At 44.8% G+C, this 19177-nt stretch overlaps 2 protein-coding genes across 2 annotated transcripts; both read left to right on the forward strand.

The window, feature by feature from the left end:
- The first annotated feature begins 467 nt into the window (after positions 1-467).
- Positions 468-5494, forward strand: serpine1 (serpin peptidase inhibitor, clade E (nexin, plasminogen activator inhibitor type 1), member 1). Its single transcript, XM_061031524.1, has 9 exons — positions 468-600; positions 2239-2477; positions 2580-2804; positions 2923-3117; positions 4002-4200; positions 4303-4403; positions 4493-4579; positions 4842-4925; positions 5009-5494. Exons 2-9 carry the CDS (start codon positions 2240-2242, stop codon positions 5053-5055), a joined length of 1176 nt encoding a protein of 391 aa, XP_060887507.1. The 5' UTR covers positions 468-600; position 2239; the 3' UTR covers positions 5056-5494.
- A 2410-nt stretch (positions 5495-7904) lies between these two features.
- Positions 7905-19146, forward strand: ap1s1 (adaptor related protein complex 1 subunit sigma 1). The gene is made up of 6 exons (XM_061031943.1): positions 7905-8087; positions 10662-10840; positions 14394-14502; positions 14717-14854; positions 15459-17769; positions 17910-19146. Exons 1-5 carry the CDS (start codon positions 8085-8087, stop codon positions 15504-15506), a joined length of 477 nt encoding a protein of 158 aa, XP_060887926.1. The 5' UTR covers positions 7905-8084; the 3' UTR covers positions 15507-17769; positions 17910-19146.
- The last annotated feature ends 31 nt before the right edge of the window (positions 19147-19177 follow it).

Raw genomic sequence — 19177 nt, forward strand, 5'->3', positions numbered from 1 at the left:
CCTCACTCTCTCGCCCCGGTGTCTGACTCTGTCCACCGTCCATCTCTAAGGAATAAAAAGAAAGAGCTGAGTTATGAGTCTGAAGAAGTTTAAAGTTTAAAGTCGTGATCGAAGCTAAAAATAGAAATCATTGTAACAAAGTTTTCTGCTTTACGTCTCTCTCTTTCTCTTCTTCAGCGGATAAAAAACATTGCAAACATTTTTTCCTGATGATTCTTCAACTTTGAGTTTATTTTCAACAGTTCCCATCAAGATAGTGAATAAAAAATCCTCAGCTTCCTGTGTGTGTGTGTGTGTACGTGCGTGTGTGTGTGTGTGTGTGTGTGTGTGTGTGTGCGTGTGTGTGTGTGTTTAGTGACTTTCCATCTGCTCCGTCATGCTTTGGGGGAAAAGAGAGTGAGGAGGAGAGGAAGCCCGTCCAGACAGCGTCAGATGAAATCATCGTCTCTAATAATGTGTGTGTGTGTGTGTGTGTGTGGGAGGGGGGCAGGGCTTCACACCCTGCAGCCTATATAAACAGAGGAGCAGCTTCAGACAGAAACAGACGCTCTGAGAGACTGAAGCTGAAACAACGAAACCTGAAACTTTACAACCATCAAGGTAAGAACCTGATTTAATTAGTTATTACTAATATATATAATAATTATTAATATGACTTTGTAATAACAGAGAAACTCAATCTGAGACCAGTAGCAGCAGAATCAGAGTTTTTCTTCAAGTTGAACTTTGATTCAAAGTGTTTCTTGGTTTTTTATAAGGTGCACATTAAACGTTTAAAGTCTGTTTATTCACCTGAAAGGATGTAAATAAAAGTTTTCAGTATTAGGAGAGGACAGAAGCTTCACTGACCCCTGCAGCTGCAGTTTAAAGAACTCTGTTAAAAAGGTTCAGACAGTTTATTCTGTGGACCCCCCCCCCGCTCTGCTCGTCCGTGTGGAAGCTGCAAACTCGTTTAAAATCATTCAACAGTTACATCATCATGAGGATGGAGAGGGAACCAGCATCGTTTCAGTCAGCGACAGTTTGTGCTCACACTGCAGACTGAAGAGATCTCAGTCGATTCTTTAAATAATATGAAACGGTGATGGTCTGACCTATGACATAACATCATTATAAAGTCTTTAAAAAGCTCAAATACAACATGAAGAAAACAGTGTCAGGTTAACTTTGAATCTCCGAGTCGGGGCGGTTTGATTTGAGATGTTTATTTTTTAAACTGAAGAAGAACAAGAGAACAAGAGAGATAAACGCACAATGAGTATATTTATAATGACTATGTCATCATATTTACTTGTCAACATGTACTTCTTCTTTTATGGCGTCTTTGTGGCGTTTGAATGAAGCTGCATGCTTTGATTAAACGCTGATTCTCACTGGTGGTCACGACATCACAGTGTGTCATCAACCAGTTTGTTCATTTAAATGTACAGAAATATAGACAAGTCTTGTCCTAAATAAACTCAGGGGGATGACTAATGTGACCATTTTTAAAACACCCAGAATTCATAGTAAGTTTTGGTCATGGAGGGCGTCTGCAGAGAACGTGTCAGGAACCAATCAGGATCATTACAGGCAGAAATCATCTCAGATTTACTCCCACGAGGACGAGGAGCAGATATACTCATCTTCACTGAGAGCACAGAGTGTGTGTGTGTGTGTGTGTGTGTGTGTGTGTGTGTGTGTGTGAGTGTGAGTGCAGTGACATTACTGTACAAACACACACTGATGTCACAGGGCTGACCTTTGACCCACACACAGAGTTCACATTATTGATGTGTGAGCTAGAAAGCAGACGTGACCGACCGCTTGTTTCCATCTCAGTACTTTACATGAATCCAGTGTGACTAACACACACACACACACACACACACAGGAGTTAGTGTGTTTAACTTTCTATTCAGAGTTCTTTAAAGCGCAGAACCTAAACGCTGCTGCTGCTGATGTGGGTTTTCTGGAAGCTTCAAAGATCCTGACCTCCGTCTGAGACTCGTGACCGTTTGATTAGAAACACGTGTTGAGAGTTTCCACGCTCGCTGAGTCATTCTTCGTTTTCTTTCTTTGAATCACAAACGATTCCCATAAACTCCCGCCTCTTTTCTCAGGAACATTTTGTCCTGATGAGACATCGACATATTTAAGCTCCTTTGGGAGGACTCACCGTGAACACCAGAGAGTGTGGGTTTGACTTTTTATTTTGAACCAACCAGAATTTAAACAGACTCCCGTTCTCTTTCCCAGGATGCTTTGCGTGTACGTCTTCCTGATGCTGACCCTGAGCAGAGTCGGTCTCGGCTCTCTGCAGGACAAACAGACCGACTTCGGCCTGAAGGTTTTCTCTCAGCTGGTCCAGAACTCTCCAGACCAAAACATGGCCGTGTCCCCGTGCGGCGTGGCCTCGGTGCTCACCATGGCTCAGCTCGGCGCCGCAGGAAACACGCGCAGAGCTTTAAATGCTGCCATGGGCTTCTCTCTGCAAGGTGAGCGATATGTGGAACAAACAGGGACTTAATATGCAATAGTGAAAAGTATTTAGAGAAATGAAAAATATAAATCTAACTCTGCTCTCGTCTGTCCTGCAGAGCGAGGGATGTCCCGGCAGCAGCGCCTCCTGCAGAGAGACCTCTCCAGCGAGGAGGGCGTGGACACGGCGAGCGGGGTGATGGTGGAGAGGAAGATGAGTCTAGAGAAAGGATACCGCCGCGCCCTGGCCAAGGCCTTCCAGACCCACCCACACCAGATGGACTTCACCAAACCAGATCAGGCCGTCAACGTCATCAACGCCTGGGTGTCAGACCACACGGCAGGTACTCACACCGCCACGCCAAGAGAGCAGAACCTGCAGAAATAAACCAGCGCCTGCTTTGTGTGGAGTGTCCTACTTTCTCTGCTTCAATCCTGTTTTCCGTCTTTTCTCTCCCGTAGGATCCATCCCTGAGTTCCTGGCGTCTGGCTCTCTGTCTGATGAGACCCGCATGGTTCTCCTGAATGCGCTCCACTTCCAGGGTCTCTGGAAGGTTCCCTTCGATCCCAAACTGACCCAGGAGAGGATGTTCCACTGCGCTAACGGCAGCTCTGTACCCGTGCACATGATGAGACTCACCAACCGCTTCCACTACGGTACGCTCAGGTTTCACTCTGAAGCGGTTCAAGTGCTCACTACTTACGAATCAGCAGAGAAAAAGCTGCATCGCCACCAAAAGTAACCAGAGAACAGAGGAACTTCTTTTATAGAGTTAAAAGTTCCTGCAGAGTTCTACTGTCCTGTTTGTGTTTCCACAGCTGGAACTTTCCTCAGGGACTTTAGGAGGTACCCAGCTTGAGGGCTGGGGGTCTGAGTAAAGTTATGTTGTTATGTTTCTGATGTGTTGTTAAGATTAGACAATTCATTTGTGTTTTCACTGCAGAGACCAGGGTTAGGGACTTTATTTCACCCCACAAAGGCATAACTTTTGAAAAGTACAAGGACTTTAAGGTCGGTCCTTGCAGCTCTATAGCTCTAAGACTATTTAACACGCCATCAGGGTCATTATTCCAAATCTTTTTGGGTCTTTAGATCTCAGACTGCTTTAGGAACCTTTAAATAAAGGTTTCTCCTGGACCCAAAGGGCAGAGGCATTACAGAGGACAGATGGTTTCAGCTGAGCCAGTGGGGGAGAACAGCGCTGTGTGAGAATGTCACGCTTAAACGCAATATTACGCCGTCACTGAATCAATATGGGCGTAAAAAGACATGACGGTGGCTGAGCTTAGTTACAGAGCTTTTGCAGAAAAAGTACTCAGAAGTTTAAAAGTGGAATCAGCAGCTTCTCTTTCATACGTCAGAAAGTTAAATTTCACAACAAAAACGTCGCCAACAAAGTGCTGAAGGAACTTAAAGGAATTTGAAAAGAAGTTCCTGGGACTGAGAGTTTCAGGTGGAAACGTGACTTTAGTTTGATTCCATGTGTCCCACTGTGTGCTTCTTGAAATAACACCTAACTCACCTTCTCCTTTAACCACAGGTGAGTTTGTGACCGCTGACGGCGTGGACTATGATGTCATCGAGGTCCCATACGAGGGCGACTCACTGAGCATGCTCCTGGTGTCTCCCTTCGAGCCCGAGGTTCCACTGAGCACGCTCAGTGCGGATCTGAGCAGCGAGAGGATCCATCAGTGGAGGGCGGAGTTTAGGAACGTCAAGAGACAGCTGGCCCTGCCCAGGTGAGTCCTCACACCTGTTGGTCAGGAGACAGCTGTCAGTAATTTTATTTTATAGTTAATGGGTCTTCACTTTTAATAACTCGAGCATTTGTGTGTTTGCAGGTTCACTCTGGACTCGGAGGTGAACTTGAAGTCAACTCTGATGAACATGGGTCTGGGGGACATGTTCAACCTGGCGACCGCCGACTTCACGCGCATCACCAGTAAGTGAACCTCCAGGATGACTAAACATGGATACATACAAAACTGGTTAAAAGAACTGTGTAGCTAATGTGTGTGTGTGTGTGTGCAGCAGACGAGCGGCTGTGTGTGTCGAAGGTTCTGCAGAGAGTGAAGATCGAGGTGAACGAGAGAGGAACCCGAGGATCCGCTGCAACAGGTAGGATCAGATACCGGTTTAGAAAAGTAACAAGAGTCACACAAACAGAGTCGTGGTTAGTGACGGGGTTAGGGTCATGGTTAGGGTTAGGGGTCAATAAAAGCACAAACTCGTGGTCAGAACAGTAAAGATATTAAACGGGTGTGGAGATATCTGCAGGTCACCTCTGCTACATTCTCCTCTTGAACATATAAGGCAGATTGAGGTGAACCCAGAGTCCAAGTTTCAGTTTCAGACTCTGACCTGTTTGTTGTCTCTGCAGCTGCTGTGATGTTTTCTCGTATGGCCGTGGAGGAGCTCACTCTGGACCGACCGTTCCTCTTCCTCATCCAGCACAAACCCACAGGTAACGCTCGCTCCACCTTCACCAGTCCGTCTTTATTCTTCGAGCTTCACGAGTGTCTAATGTCGTCCTTTTCTCCATCTCAGGTGCTGTTCTGTTCGCCGGTCAGGTCAATCAGCCGCAACATCAATAACCTGAATACGTTCAAGACGTTCATTCATCCGCCTGAGTCTGACTACTGCTGCTGAAACCACACACACACACACACTGACCACACACACACACACACACACACACACACACACACACACACACACACAAACAGAATAAGGTTTATTTATAAGATGTTTAAAACACAAAGACACACACGCTGAACATGACAGACGTGGGAAACATTCTGAGACTTTAGAGCGATTTTTGTAAACTTCTATTTATTTGTCTGAATGTTTGTGTTTGAAGAGGAAATGAAGGAAAGTTCAAATGAATGAATCAGACATGATTGCACTTCACGGAGAGGCGGACCAAGAAGATTTATTTTACCGTGCTTTATTCCTAATGTCTATTTTTGTAATTCCTCATGTTACATTTTGCAGTATTTATATTTATTAAAGTATTATGTTTTTACAAAGCTACTGCGTCTGTGATTACTGTGGAGGAACAACACCGCCCTCTGGTGTTCAAACGGGGAAACACTTGAAACACCTTAAAGACTGCTGACCCGTCCCTGTGTTAGGATCACTTTACACTCACCACTCATTAAACTTCAAGGAATGCAGACCGGCAGGTCTCTGGCAAACAAGCATCAAATAAAAACATAAAGTCCCAAGTACTGAACGGTATCAAACCTTAAAGGGGCCATTTCATGATTAATCCACTTCTACACATACACAATATATGTTTTTTAACATATATTTGTGTAACCTGAGTGTCTACTGACCCACAAAATGTGAAATAAACCCATCCAGTCCTTTGTTTGTGGTCTGCATAAGTCTTACAACACAGAAAAATACTCTGTTTCAAATGTGCTCTCCTTGTGATGTCACAGTGGGATTCTGGTAAAAAAAAAAATCCCCTCCCCTCCCCTGGTATCTCCACCTATGGACTCCACCCCCAGACTTGAACAAAACTTTTTTGCAGGTCCGCCATTTTTATTCTCGTTACAGAGGAGTGATGTCTACCGGGAAAACTCAGGGGGGGTCATTGCATTTAAAGAGACACACACACCAAAACGGAGCGTTCTGAAAGAGGGAGATAATATGTCCTCTTTAAAGGAAGAATGTGCGACATGTTTCACATAAATAAATCATTAATCCAGTCTCTCCTGTGTAAATGTGTCTCTGAGTCATGACTGTCTACAATGAGTGAGAAGCTCGAGTCCCGCTGGCTGTGTTGTTGTCAGAGCCGTGTTTACATGGACGGGACGGCCGGCTCCTCCCCTTGTGTATAAAAACTGTTTTAGTCAAGAACTAGAGAAGAAGAAGAACATACTCACTGATAGTAAGAGTTTTTAGATCACAGTCATTCTGTGTCAATTTACATGCAATGTGAAGCTACAAGCTAACTAAAGAGCGCTAACATTAAATTGCTAACACAACAATGCAGGACACAGGTGATTGCAGCTCGAGCAGAGGACCATTTTGTCCACCGCTTGCGCTTGAATTGGGAGGGGTGTTGGAGGTGTGTCTCTGGAGGAGAGCGGAGGCTTCAGTATGGAGGAGGTGTGGCCTAACAGCAGTTTGTTTTGGTTTCATGTTGGTGCTCAAGGGTGCCATCTACTGGATCAAAAAGTCACATATTATTCCTTAAGATGCTTTTATGTTGTAGTTTCTGACACTGAACATAGTTTATTTTGAATATCCTGAAGTAAACTGTCGATGTAAAAGCACAACGATGGACAACACTCAAAATGAAGCGTAAAAAGATGACTAATGTTCCTGCATTGCTGCTCTGCATGTCTCAGGTGTATTGGAGAGTTAGGTAACAAAGGGCTGCACAGGTGATCGTTATTGTCATTGTTGCTGTGTGCTCAGCCCAGCTGTGATTTAAAAAGATTTCATGTGCAATTATTACCCTTTCATAACCTTCAGCGAGTTTCATTTAGAGAGTCCTTCACAGGAACAATGCATGAAACTCTTTGCAGATAAGGACAAAAAGCCTTCTATTGACAGCGTGACCTCTTTTGGCCTCTTTTAAATATTTGAAAGATATGTCAGGAGTTTTCTGCCAAAAATGCTCAAAAAATCCTCAGATTAGCTGGAGGAGCGTCATGTGTGACGACAAACAGCTGAATGTTTCTCTCTTCACCTGGAGTTTCTCCTCCAGCCTCCTCGTATTTATTCTGCAGAAAGTCAGAGTGATCTGATGTGAGAACGCAGCAGGATATAATCAGGAGAATTGACCTGGAGCGAGTGGGAGGGGGTGGTGACGTTTATTCCCTGTGATCGCTGCACAACCATAGACTGTCTGCACGCCACCTCTACCATCTCCGTGCTCTAATGAACCTGCTGCATTATGTTTCCTGTTCTCCAGTATGTTCTTCTCCACTCTTTAGTTCACATTGAGATTCTGTTCAACTACACGTAGCATTGATAGAAAGACAGATATTATGAGGTGCATGTAACAACCAGATCAGAAGAATATCCGGACAGTCCTCTTGAAATTATCTCGATATTTTCAGGAGTGCATGTGTACAAATTACTTTAGTGAAATGTTTTTTTTTGGGCTTCGTGAAAAGTGTTTACACTCATTGAAATGTTTTTTTTTTCATTTAGTGGCATGTTTTTGCAGTTGACCTTTAGGGCCACCGTACTTTATTGCAAATCCCTGAAATATGTTATATTGCAAAAAAACATCTCCTTGCCGTTTTTATAATATATAATATAATTGCTGTCGTTGTGTTTTGTCCTTCATTCTCTTAAGAGCCTAAAGAAACTAAGAGGAAAAATCTGTCATGTCCCTTTAAAGCTCCGCTGTTACCTGAGAGGACAAACTCAGGGCACATTAATATTTCAACTTCTGCGCATGCTCAGAAGAGGCGGAAGTGCCGTGCAGCGGTGAATGGGTCTGGTGTAGTTTCAGTGTACCTGACAGACACACACACACACACACACACACAGATGAACTGTCCTTGTTAGCTGCGGTGTGTGTGTGCGCGTCGGACCGGAGGAGTGGACGTTCACTGCGTTTGTCACGTCGCTGTAGTTTTTAAATAATCCCCACGACATGGTGAGTTACTGCTTCTGGTTCTGTTCAAAAGAAAAGGCAGGAGCTAGGTGCTAGGCTAATGCTAGCAAGGTGTATGGTTTCAGGAAGTTCACCTGCGCTGCCTTCACCTGGCCTCCGTCAGCAGAGGGAGTTAGCATGTTAGCATGTTAGCTGCCAGGTCGTGTGATAGGACAGGTGAGACTCTGTTACTGACACTGTCACCTGTTTGAACATCAGCTGTTTGCAAATGACATCCAGAAGCTAACGCCTCATGTTACACTGAGTCAGACAGGTGGGCTCAGTGTAACACCTGAACCATGAGCCCTCACAGGTAACGAGTGAAGCCCCAGGTGTTAGTCTGTGTCAACAAGGGAGGAGACAGTTAGCTGTGTGTGTGTGTGTGTGTGTGTGTGTGTGTGTGTGTGTGTGTGTGTGTGTGTGTGTGTGTGTGTGTGTGTGTGTGTGTGTGTGTGTGTGTGTGTGTGTGTGTGTGTGTGTGTGTGTGTGTGTGTGTGTGTGGTTTACAGATTGTCTATGAATAAATGGTTTGTCTTTCAGTGAGCGTGTTGAAAGAGTGAGAGTAAGTAAGAGTTACTTACTGCTCCTTCAAGTCGTCTCAGACTGCAGGATTGTCTTGACGGTTTGAGATACGATTCCTTCACGTTAATCGTAACTCGAAACACGGCTCTGAACTGATTATCTTGGTATTTTGTTTGTTGTGGTGGCGAGTAAAGGCCATATGGTCGGTTATGTAACCTGTCAGTGAGGCATAGGGGCATCATTGGGATGAGGGATGTCTTCCCTTCATCAGGGAACAAGTCCTTTGTGTTCACTTCAAAAAGTCATGTGGGAGCGTTATAACGATCCAATCTGTGTCTGATTACAATAACAGTGAGAGACGAGGGAGGATAGTAGTAATGGTGACGGGTGGCAAGACCCAACCTGTACAGGTGTGATGGACACCTTGAATGCATCTGACAGTTAAAGGTCACATGTTCTCCTCCTCTTCTTCAGTTTAAATAAGTCTCAGAGCTCCTCAAAACATGTGTGTGAAGTTTCTTGTTCTAAATCCACTCTGATCCATTATTTGATCATGTCTATAAACCCCTCTATTTCAGCCCTGCTCAGAACAGGCTGTTTCTGTGTCTGTACCTTAAAAATATGTAAATGAGCTGTGTCTGACCACGCCCCCTCTCTGGAAGGGCTTGGGTGTACTCGGTGCTTTCTCGCTCCATGTCCTATTGTTTACAGTGAGAAGGCAGACTGAGAGGGCAGAACAAACACCTAGCTGTGGGAGTGTCACCCACCTGGGGGAGGGGCTACTGCCCTTTGTGATGTCATGAAGGGAAAATCTCCAAACGGCCTGTTTGAGCACACATTTTCTGAAAAGTGGAGCAGGCAGAAGACGGAGAGGATGGACTTTTCTCATCATTGGGGGGTTTGTAGACGGACTAGAGACACATGGAGAAGAGGATTTTTTCAGAATATGTGACTTTTATAAATCTGACCTCCGACTCTCACCGAAGAACAATCCACGTTGCCCGCATCTCCCCAGATATTTCTTCACCCAAACATGCTTTTTATGTTTTTTTCTCTCTGCATAAAAATCCCAAATTTAACCCCCGGCTCCATTGTTTACATGAGGTCATGTGAGGTGGAGCGTTCCTCCGATGGCCATGATAATCTGGATAAAATCCTGTAGTCTGTAATCAGCTCACCCCCATTTACAAGTGGGCTGGCAGGAATACGAGTCTCACTGTGAGGTGCATGTGTGAACAACCAGGTCTGGAGGATATTTTTCTCCTGAGTCCTTAGATGTATTTGGGAGTGCAGATGTGAAAGGTCTTCATTAGTCTGTTTGCGTTCACACATGCAGCTCAACCTGATAATCACAGGATGTTTAGTGCAGGAGTGAAAGCAGCATCAGTGTCTCAAACACAGATTAGTACCTTCTTTGAGTCCTGAAACCAGCAGAGGAGTCACATGTTCAGCTGTCACATGAAGCTGGTATGTTTGCTGTCCACATACTTCAGCCCGCCTTAGTGTGTGACGCTTGTGTAGCAGCGCTGAAGCTTTCTTTGCTCTGAACAAATACAAGTGTTTTTAATAGCTGCTTGGACAGTATTTATATCCTGCTGCAGTAAATCAAACAGGAACCAAACCTCCTACACGGTGCCTCTGTCACACACACAGAGCAGCTCTGCTCACACACACACGTAAGTACAGATCGCTGTAGACCTGTGTCAGTGTCGTCTGTGTGTTCCAGCTGCAGATTGTGTTTGTCGTGTTTGTATGTCAAATAAACCTGTAGTGTAGGATGTGGAGCTGCAGAGCACGATGTGTGTGCATGTGAGGATGTCACGCTGAACTCGGTGTAGACATCAGAGATTTGCTTAAACGTAGATCTGTGGTGTCTCTATATCTCGATGTCTCTGTAACATGTTCCAACACTTAGAATAACCACCTGAGCCTGTTGGAGACAACAACAACATCTTTAGATTGAACGTGTAGCTTTATCACCCCCTCATATTTTTAACCTCCTGCTCATAGAGCTCTCCCGTCTCCCGCTTTGACCCGTTTCCTGTGTCCCTTCAGATGCGGTTCATGCTGCTATTCAGCCGGCAGGGGAAGCTTCGGCTGCAGAAATGGTACACGGCGACCGCCGAGCGCGACAAGAAGAAGATGGTCCGAGAGCTGATGCAGATCGTGCTCGCTCGCAAACCAAAGATGTGCAGCTTCCTGGAGTGGAGGGACCTGAAGATCGTCTACAAACGGTAAAAAGAAGGATCATTCATCTTTGACCACATGTGACAGAGTGCACAATGAGTGGGCAACAGCCAGTTAGATGATCCGCTGGTTTTCGAGCTTGTTCCAGCTAACGTCGGAGGTGTCACTCCGACGTTCTCTGTTCAGTAACAGGTGAAAACGTCGCTGTTAAACCAATCCTACACCTTTTATATGTAAAGTCACATGTGGTCAAAGTGCACAGGGTTAACTTGTTGCTGAGTCAGCAGAGGATCAGATTGAATATTTATTAGCTAATAACTTTTATTGAAGTCTTACTCTGCCACTCAGATCGTCCGTTCAGGTGTCTGCTTGTAATGGTGTATTCCCACCACACGGGGGCTGTAGAGCGTCTGAAAACGGTGAGATTCAGAATTGGAGAAAAAATGCAGAAGTCAGCAATCTGTGTGGAGAACCTTTCTCTCTCTCTCTCGCTCCCACTCTTTCTCTCTCGCTCCCACTCTCTCTCACTCTTTCACTCTCTCTCTCTCTCTCTCTCTCTCTCGCTCCCACTCTCTCTCTCTCTCCCACTCTCTCACTCTCTCTCTCTCCCTCTCTCTCTTGCTCTCTCTCTCCCACGCGCTCTCTCGCTCCCACTCTCTCTCTCTTTCTCCCACTCTCTCCCTCCCTCACTCCCACTCTCTCTCTCTTTCTCCCACTCTCTCCCTCCCTCACTCTCACTCTCTCTCTCGCTCTCTCTCTCTCACGCGCTCTCTCTCTCTCTCTCGCTCCCACTCTCTCTCTTTCTCCCACTCTCTCGCTCACTCTCTCCCTCCCTCTCTCTCACTCTCTCTCTCGCTCTCTCTCTCGCTCCCACTCTCTCTCTTTCTCCCACTCTGTCTCTTACTCTCTCCCTCCCTCTCTCTCTCTCTCGCTCCTGCTCTCTCGCTCTCACTCTCTCCCTCTCTCTCTCACGCGTTCTCTCTGCAGCTTTTGATTAAAATCTAACTGTCAGGTTTCTTTTAATGCTTCTGTGCTTGGGGCGGCAGTAGCTCAGTCTGTAGGGACCATAGTTGGGAATCAGAGGGTTACTGGTTCAAGTCCCGGTGCGGACTAAGTCTGGAAGTTGGAGAGGTGCCAGGTCACTTCCTGAGCTCGGCCAAGGTGTCGTTAAGCAAGGCACCGAATCTCCAGCTGCTCTGGTGCTCTTTCATGTATTTAGCATGACTCAATAAGAGAGTGTTCAAGACATTTCTTTGTCTTCTTCTACTCTTTGAGACTATCGATCATTAAAGTAACAGCGTTTGCATCGTTTCAAAACTCGAGGTATCAAAAAGTTTAAATTGTGTTTAATATCTGCAAAAACATGTGATGCTACTTCCATTTCTGCTTTAGTTTGAATACAGTGCTCAATAACTTCAGCGTTCCTCCCTCATCTGTCTGTGTGTGTGTCTGTGTGTGTGTCTGTGTGTGTCTGTGTCTGTGTGTGTGTGAGTGTGTGTGGGGGCGCTGAGCAGTGAGATTTTATGTAGGAGGAAAGGGAGAAACCCAGCTTTCCTCCCTCATTGATCTTACTACACACACACACACACACACACACACACACACACGGGGCTCATTACTGCCAGCAGAATGCAGAGGTGGACAAACAGCACAAAGGAGAAGAAGCCTGTGTCTGTGTGTGTGTGTGTGTGTGTGTGTGTGTGTCTGTGTGTGTGTGTGGCTGAGGGATTTCCTGCAGAGGAGATGAACTCGGGGATCTCTGCATCTCCTCATCCTTCATCACGATGAGAACCCGAGTTCATTAATTTAACAAACAGCCGATTAAGAAGACGATAAATTCAATAAATAATCATCAGACAGGAAGTAAAATCCAAACACCTTCCTCTCTGTCTTTGGATTCAACTTGTGACTGAAAGTCTGAAGTTGATTTTAAAGCTTTGGGACTTTCTGACACCACGGGTCGTCAAAGTCAAAGGGGGTATCCTTAAAAACTTGAGAACCTAAAAATGTCTTCATGTCTTAAACTTCAAAGCAGAGCATCATGGGAAATCTCAGGGAGACATCAGAGTTATTACATCTGCCATTGAACGTCATGTTCTTTCTTCTGCTGCAGAAAGCAGCGCTGACAGATCAGACGTGTAGCTAGTGGTGGGCGATATAACGATCTTAGATCGTGAAGGATTTCAACTTGCTGACGATCTGCCAAAGCAGGGAGAACCGGGCTAATGTATTTATTCTATCATGCTACAGTTTATGCTCCTACACAGACACGTCTCCCCCCTCCTTTTTTGCTCCGCAGCGGTGAAAACGAAACTTAAAAGTAAAGTCCGCAAAAACAACTCCATCTCGGTTATATGCAACTGTTCTGATATGTTTCCAAACCGACACGCTGTGAGCAGCAGTTAACTTATCCGCATAGTTTGCACAGTTAAGTTTTCATCTCAGATAGCGACACAAGAAACCGTTTAACGAGCCGGAGAGACGTTAACAGTCTGCAGAGAGTCAGACAGAGCTCAGACAGACAGTCGGTGGAGATATAACCCCGGTGTTTAAAATGTTGCTGTCGGTGTTTTCTGCTCTCTCTCGGTTTCTGAAAGTTACTATCAAGCCTCTCCACCCGAAGCTCACCTTTTGTGATAACGGAACATATAGGGACCTATAGAACCTCAGGAACCGATGTTAGAAAGCAGCAGCCAGGTGAGAGTGAGTAACCATGGTGACTGTCTGTCTGTCAATCAACGATGTCCCGCCCCCTCTATGAATAAAACTCTTCTGTCAGTAAAACTTACTTTGATCATGTGTCACAGAATGAACACATTCTGTATTATGTTTGATTATAAACTAAACTAAAGTTAGTCCAGTAATAAAAAACAACAAAGGCTGCAGAGCCGATATGAAGCTTCAGCTGTAGGAACTCTGCAGGGCTAAATACAGAAACACAAGAACTTGAAGTCTACATGTTTTTAAATGAATGCATCACTGCGTGAAAATGTTCCGGGTGAACATAAAAAGAGGACACATAACTAAATCATCATTTCAAAGAGGAGCAGAAAACCTTCAAATTGTGCATAAATATCGGATCAAATTGAGGGAAAGACGTTTCTGTTGCTAAAGATGTTCTGGGTGAGAGACCTCCAGACCTCCTACAAAGATGTTTTTCAAATAGATTAAACTTGTCAGCGCAGTTTTTGTGCATTTAAACACATTATACAGGGAAATATGTTTGGTTGAACTGGTCAGTAATTTACAAATTTGTCTAAAGATCAGTATGAAAAAAATCGTGATCGTGATTTTGCAAAAAAAAATCGTGATATGATACTTTTCCCATATCGCCCACCTCTACCTATGTTTGTTGACAGAGCTCCTGTTTCGTACGTCGTCTCATCTTTTCCTGCGACACTTCTCACCTGTGTTTTTGAAGTTTGTCGACAAGACGTGTGTCAAAAGCCAATTTCACATCTGCCCTTTGGAAAATATGTGGACAAATCCTCCTGACCTGGCTGTTCACACATGCACCTCACAGCTTAATTAGAGCGTGTCTCTAATTGTGTGTCTCTTCTTATATATTAACGTGTGTGTTGTTGTTGTGTGTCTCTGCAGGTACGCCAGTTTGTATTTCTGTTGTGCGATCGAGGAGCAGGACAACGAGCTGATCACTCTGGAGGTCATCCACCGATTCGTGGAGCTGCTGGATAAATACTTTGGCAGCGTGAGTTTGAATCTCTGATTGTTCTGTTTGCCCTCTGATGTAGGAGAAAGACATTTACCTGCGTGTGTGCGTGTGCGTGTGCGTGTGCGTGTGCGTGTGTGTGTGTGTGTGTGTGTGTGTGTGTGTGTGTGTGTGTCTATCCCTATCCCTGTGTGTGTATACCTGCGTGTTTCTGTGTGTGTGTGTGTGTCACTGTGTGTACCTGTGCGTACAGGTGTGCGAGCTGGATATCATCTTTAACTTTGAGAAGGCCTACTTCATCCTGGACGAGTTCCTGATGGGAGGAGAGATCCAGGACACGTCCAAGAAGAGCGTCCTCAAAGCCATCGAACAAGCCGACCTGCTGCAGGAGGTGAGTTAGCTCCTCCCACAACTGTTAGCACCAGTAACCGGATCCTCCAGCCTGCGATCTAAAGACCCTCAGACGTATGGAAGTGGCGTTTGTTTTTACATGAAGCCTTATTGGAGGAGAGGCATCATTGTGTGTGTGTGTCTCTGGTTAAGAAAGTCAAGACGTTGAGGAGACACAGACGACTCTGCGCTCTGATGTAAACAACTGAGTCCTCAGATTGACCTCTGTGTGTGTGTGTGTGTGTGTGTGTGTGTGTGTGTGTGTGTGTGTGTGTGTGTGTGTGTGTGTGTGTGTGTGTGTGTGTGTGTGTGTGTGTGTGTGTGTGTGTGTGTGTGTGTGTGTGTGTGTGTGTGTGTGTGTGTGTGTGTGTGTGTGTGTGTGTGTGTGTGTGTGTGTGTGTGTGTGTGTGTGTGTGTGTGTGTGTGTGTGTGTGTGTGTGTGTGTGTGTGTGTGTGTGTGTGTGTGTGTGTGTGTGTGTGTGTGTGTGTGTGTGTGTGTGTGTGTGTGTGTGTGTGTGTGTGTGTGTGTGTGTGTGTGTGTGTGTGTGTGTGTGTGTGTGTGTGTGTGTGTGTGTGTGTGTGTGTGTGTGTGTGTGTGTTTACAGGAGGACGAGTCTCCCCGCAGCGTGCTGGAGGAGATGGGTTTGGCGTAGCTCCAAGCAGCAGCAGCTTTCTGACAGACTGTGGACACTGGGGGGCGGGGCCAGAGGAGAGAGAGGGCGGGGCCAGATCTGTACTGACAGCGCTGGTTCTGTGTGTCTGAGGACTGAAGGGGAAGAGACTCAGTTAAGAACAGAAGATCCTTAACCTGACACGCCCTTTAGCTCTGTCTGCCTGTGTGTGGGGGGGGGGGGGGGAATCAGGATGTGTGCGTGTGTCGGGGTTTGTGTGTTTTTAAAGGGTGAGTCTGGCATTGCTGCTCAGACAGTTCAGAGGAGAATAACGAGGTTGAGTCAGGTCTGCGCTGTGATTGGTTAAAAACTGTCTGATGTCATCCTGTATTTATTTCTATTTCCTGCGGGTTGAATGAAGAGACGCAAAGCGATCGTGTGAGTGCGTCTCTCAGCTGATTGGTCAGAAATAAATAAAGGCGCTCGTTAATACTTCACCTGTTGGGACTACTTTCAGCAGCGGATGAATCCGACACACCTGATGCTTAGTCTACAGTTTTATAGATGTTTGTAAGTTTGAACATATTTAAGAATAAAGTAAATATATAGAAAATCAGAAGACATTTTAAGTAAAGTTATAAAATGCTGTGTTTGTCTTCAATCCTATTTATTATGAACGTGACGAGTCAGGAGAGTAACGCGCCGCGATGGATCCAAGTCAGAAGCTTTTTATGACTTAGAGACGGGACAGTGGTGGAGTCTGAAACAGAGAGAGAGAGCAAAGGAGCCACAGGTCAGACCTGAACCCGGACCGCAGCCTCTGTAAGATAAGATAATCCTTTATTTATCCCACAATGGGGAAAACTGTACACGGGACGCTCAAACCAGCCACTAGGCCACCGGTGCCCTCAGAACTCTCTAGTTTTTCACTTTGGTTACTAAAAGTCGAGTTCAGTTTTTACGTTTCCTGACACTTGAAATGTCCTGACGGCGTCCAGCATCAAACTGACGACTCGGCACGCAGCAAACTTGAAAAACATTCACGTGAATTGAATCCGTCCAGACCTCGAAGCTTTATCATGCATTAAAGAAAACAACCACCTGAGTCCAAGTCTTTCCCTCCAATACGCTTGCAACGTACTCGTGACGGCGTGCAGGAGTTTGTTCGCGATGTTTGATGGGTTAATTCCTCTCCTACACGCCTCTCTTGAATATTTTTGACGACCTTAGAAGATGATCGGGACGCCATGACGACTCCTGACACTTAAAGGTGGAGTCTGTAGAAATGTTTGTAAACACAACATTCAAACTGGGCCCCTCCTCCTGAAGCCACGCCCACTCCCTGCAGGACGTAGCTAACGTACGCTAGCACAAGCTAACCGCCGGTGTTTGTCACCTGCCTGTCCAACAGGAAGTAGACAAACTCCACCGGTAAAAGCTAACATAAGGTTCACCCTGGTTTTAGAACGAGCTTTATCCACTTGGTGTTTCTCCTCACTGTGATTATATTTTCTCTTCTTTGCTGCTACGTCCACGTCCGTCATATTCAACGGTTTGAATCACGTCCAATCACTGAATTGTATCCACTCCTAAACTCACCTGCTGCTCTGTCATTGGCTGGAGGAAACACACCAGCTCCGCCCAGAAACGTTCCGAGTCAACAAGAACAAAGCAGAACAGTAAAATCCAGTTACAGGACAGAGTCTCTGCAGACGAAGGCTGTATCCGAATTGCCAAGTACATACTCAATCTGTCAGTAGTCATTACCTACTATCCGTGCTGTATACTGTTAATACCTACTATTCAGTATGCGCGCACAGTAGATATTTGTTCCTACTTCGTCTGATTCATTCAGTATGGAAGTGGCGTCATTTAAGTTTCCTGAACCGGCCGCATTCACCTGTTTTTTTTTTTGTTTAGCTTTATTCAAGAAGAGTAATGCACATATACAGTCAGGTAAACAAAACAATATCACAATGTAAATCAAGTAAGAGGCAGATTAAATAACTAAATAACATACAGTACATGAAGAAAAGTACAAATGAAAGACAGAAATATACAGAATATAAAGTAAAATAAACCAATAAAGACACATTTAAATAGTGAAATTATTTAAATAGAGGGGGAAAGGTTTTATAATAATTCAGACATTTGTTATATTTTCTGTTGTTAATTTAAAGTAGTGATTTCAGTCGGGACTTTAACTCTAGATTAAAAATTGATTAAATTAATCCACGCTTGTTTGTTTTGATTTGGAGGCGGACGTGACGTGCCGATTTACGTTTAATTTCGCACAGCATTGTGGGTGGTAAAATACAATTCATTTCCTGAAAGCACGCATCCGATCCATACTGCATAAAACCCGGAAGTTAGTATCCATACTGAAATATTCAGTATACTGAGGTGGACCCAAAAAATGCATACTGAATGACCACGAAAGTTCAGTATACTGAAACTCCATACTGAATAGTACGTACTGCATACTGAACTGTGACAATTCGGAAAGGGCCACAGTCACCACCACAAATGTACGGAGGCCCAGAAGGGACAATGAAGCAGCTTTACTTTAGGAGAAGTCTGTATTTTATTTTGAAGGAAACAGACTCTATGTTTAAGTGAAATGACTACACGATTATAACTGATAGGATTGAAGGCAATCTCAGTTAGTTTTCTTCTTCTTCACTTTATTATTCTCTCGCTCTTTGAAACTTCTCGTGATATTATAAGACTTTATTTCCTGGTTTCTCTTAAAGGAACAGTCGCCCTGTCTGGGCTGCGTTGTGCTTTGAATCGAAGGCGTTCACATGTACTGAATGTACGAGGGCTGAATCTGTTTTATACATTTGAAGAACCTGAGAGTCTAAACACTGCGGATGTTTCTGACGCTTCATGAGTGTGAACAAAGTGCTTTTCTTCGGCGGCTTCACTCACGATAAAGACGGCGTGTGTGTCCGTTTTTTATATCGGAATATAGGACGCAACAGAACCAGAACGCCCTCTGAATGTGTTTGGATCACAGTTTGTGGAGTTTGAATGAATTAGTTTCAGGTTTTATTTTCTCTTGATTATTTTTGCTGCCTTGTCTGAACTTGTGCTTTCACGTTACCTTCTAATAAAAATCTGCAATGTCCAAACAGATCAAAGACCAGAAATGAGCCAATCAGGACGGACTAGAGTTAACCTTTAGAACACACCAGGTAACATCAGGATCACGTTTTACTCCCCTACAGACAGAATACTTATCTGTGCCTCAAATCTCAGCATTCTCCCTCAGACCAGGACCTGGTACTGATCCTAGCTAACAGGTCATCAGACCGGGACCTGGTCCTGACGAGCACTTTGTTTGAAGCTTTCTCCTCGTGTTCTTCTTTACGGGACTGAAGGTCTTCTACCTCCTGGTGTATTTATCTTGACCTCTGACCTCTGAGTCCCTAAAATACTCTGATAGAGCCCTCTGCTCAGTCGACTCTGTATGCTAACGGTTTTGTTCTGCAGTTACTTCCTGTCAAAGAGGATTATTATAATCAAAGACCTTAACGTTTTGTTGTTGCATTGAATAAAGTTCAGAGTTAAAGGTGTATCAGGCGGCGCTCTGTCTGAGAGAATGTGTAATGATCTAACGGCTAAAGGGACTCAATGTGTGAATGTACTTTTCTAAAGAAATAAAGCCTTTTAAGCTAAACTGTGTTGTTGTTGTTTTCTGTGTAAAAAAA

This window comes from Labrus mixtus, chromosome 23, assembly GCF_963584025.1.
Source record: "Labrus mixtus chromosome 23, fLabMix1.1, whole genome shotgun sequence".
NCBI classification, from domain to species: domain Eukaryota; kingdom Metazoa; phylum Chordata; class Actinopteri; order Labriformes; family Labridae; genus Labrus; species Labrus mixtus.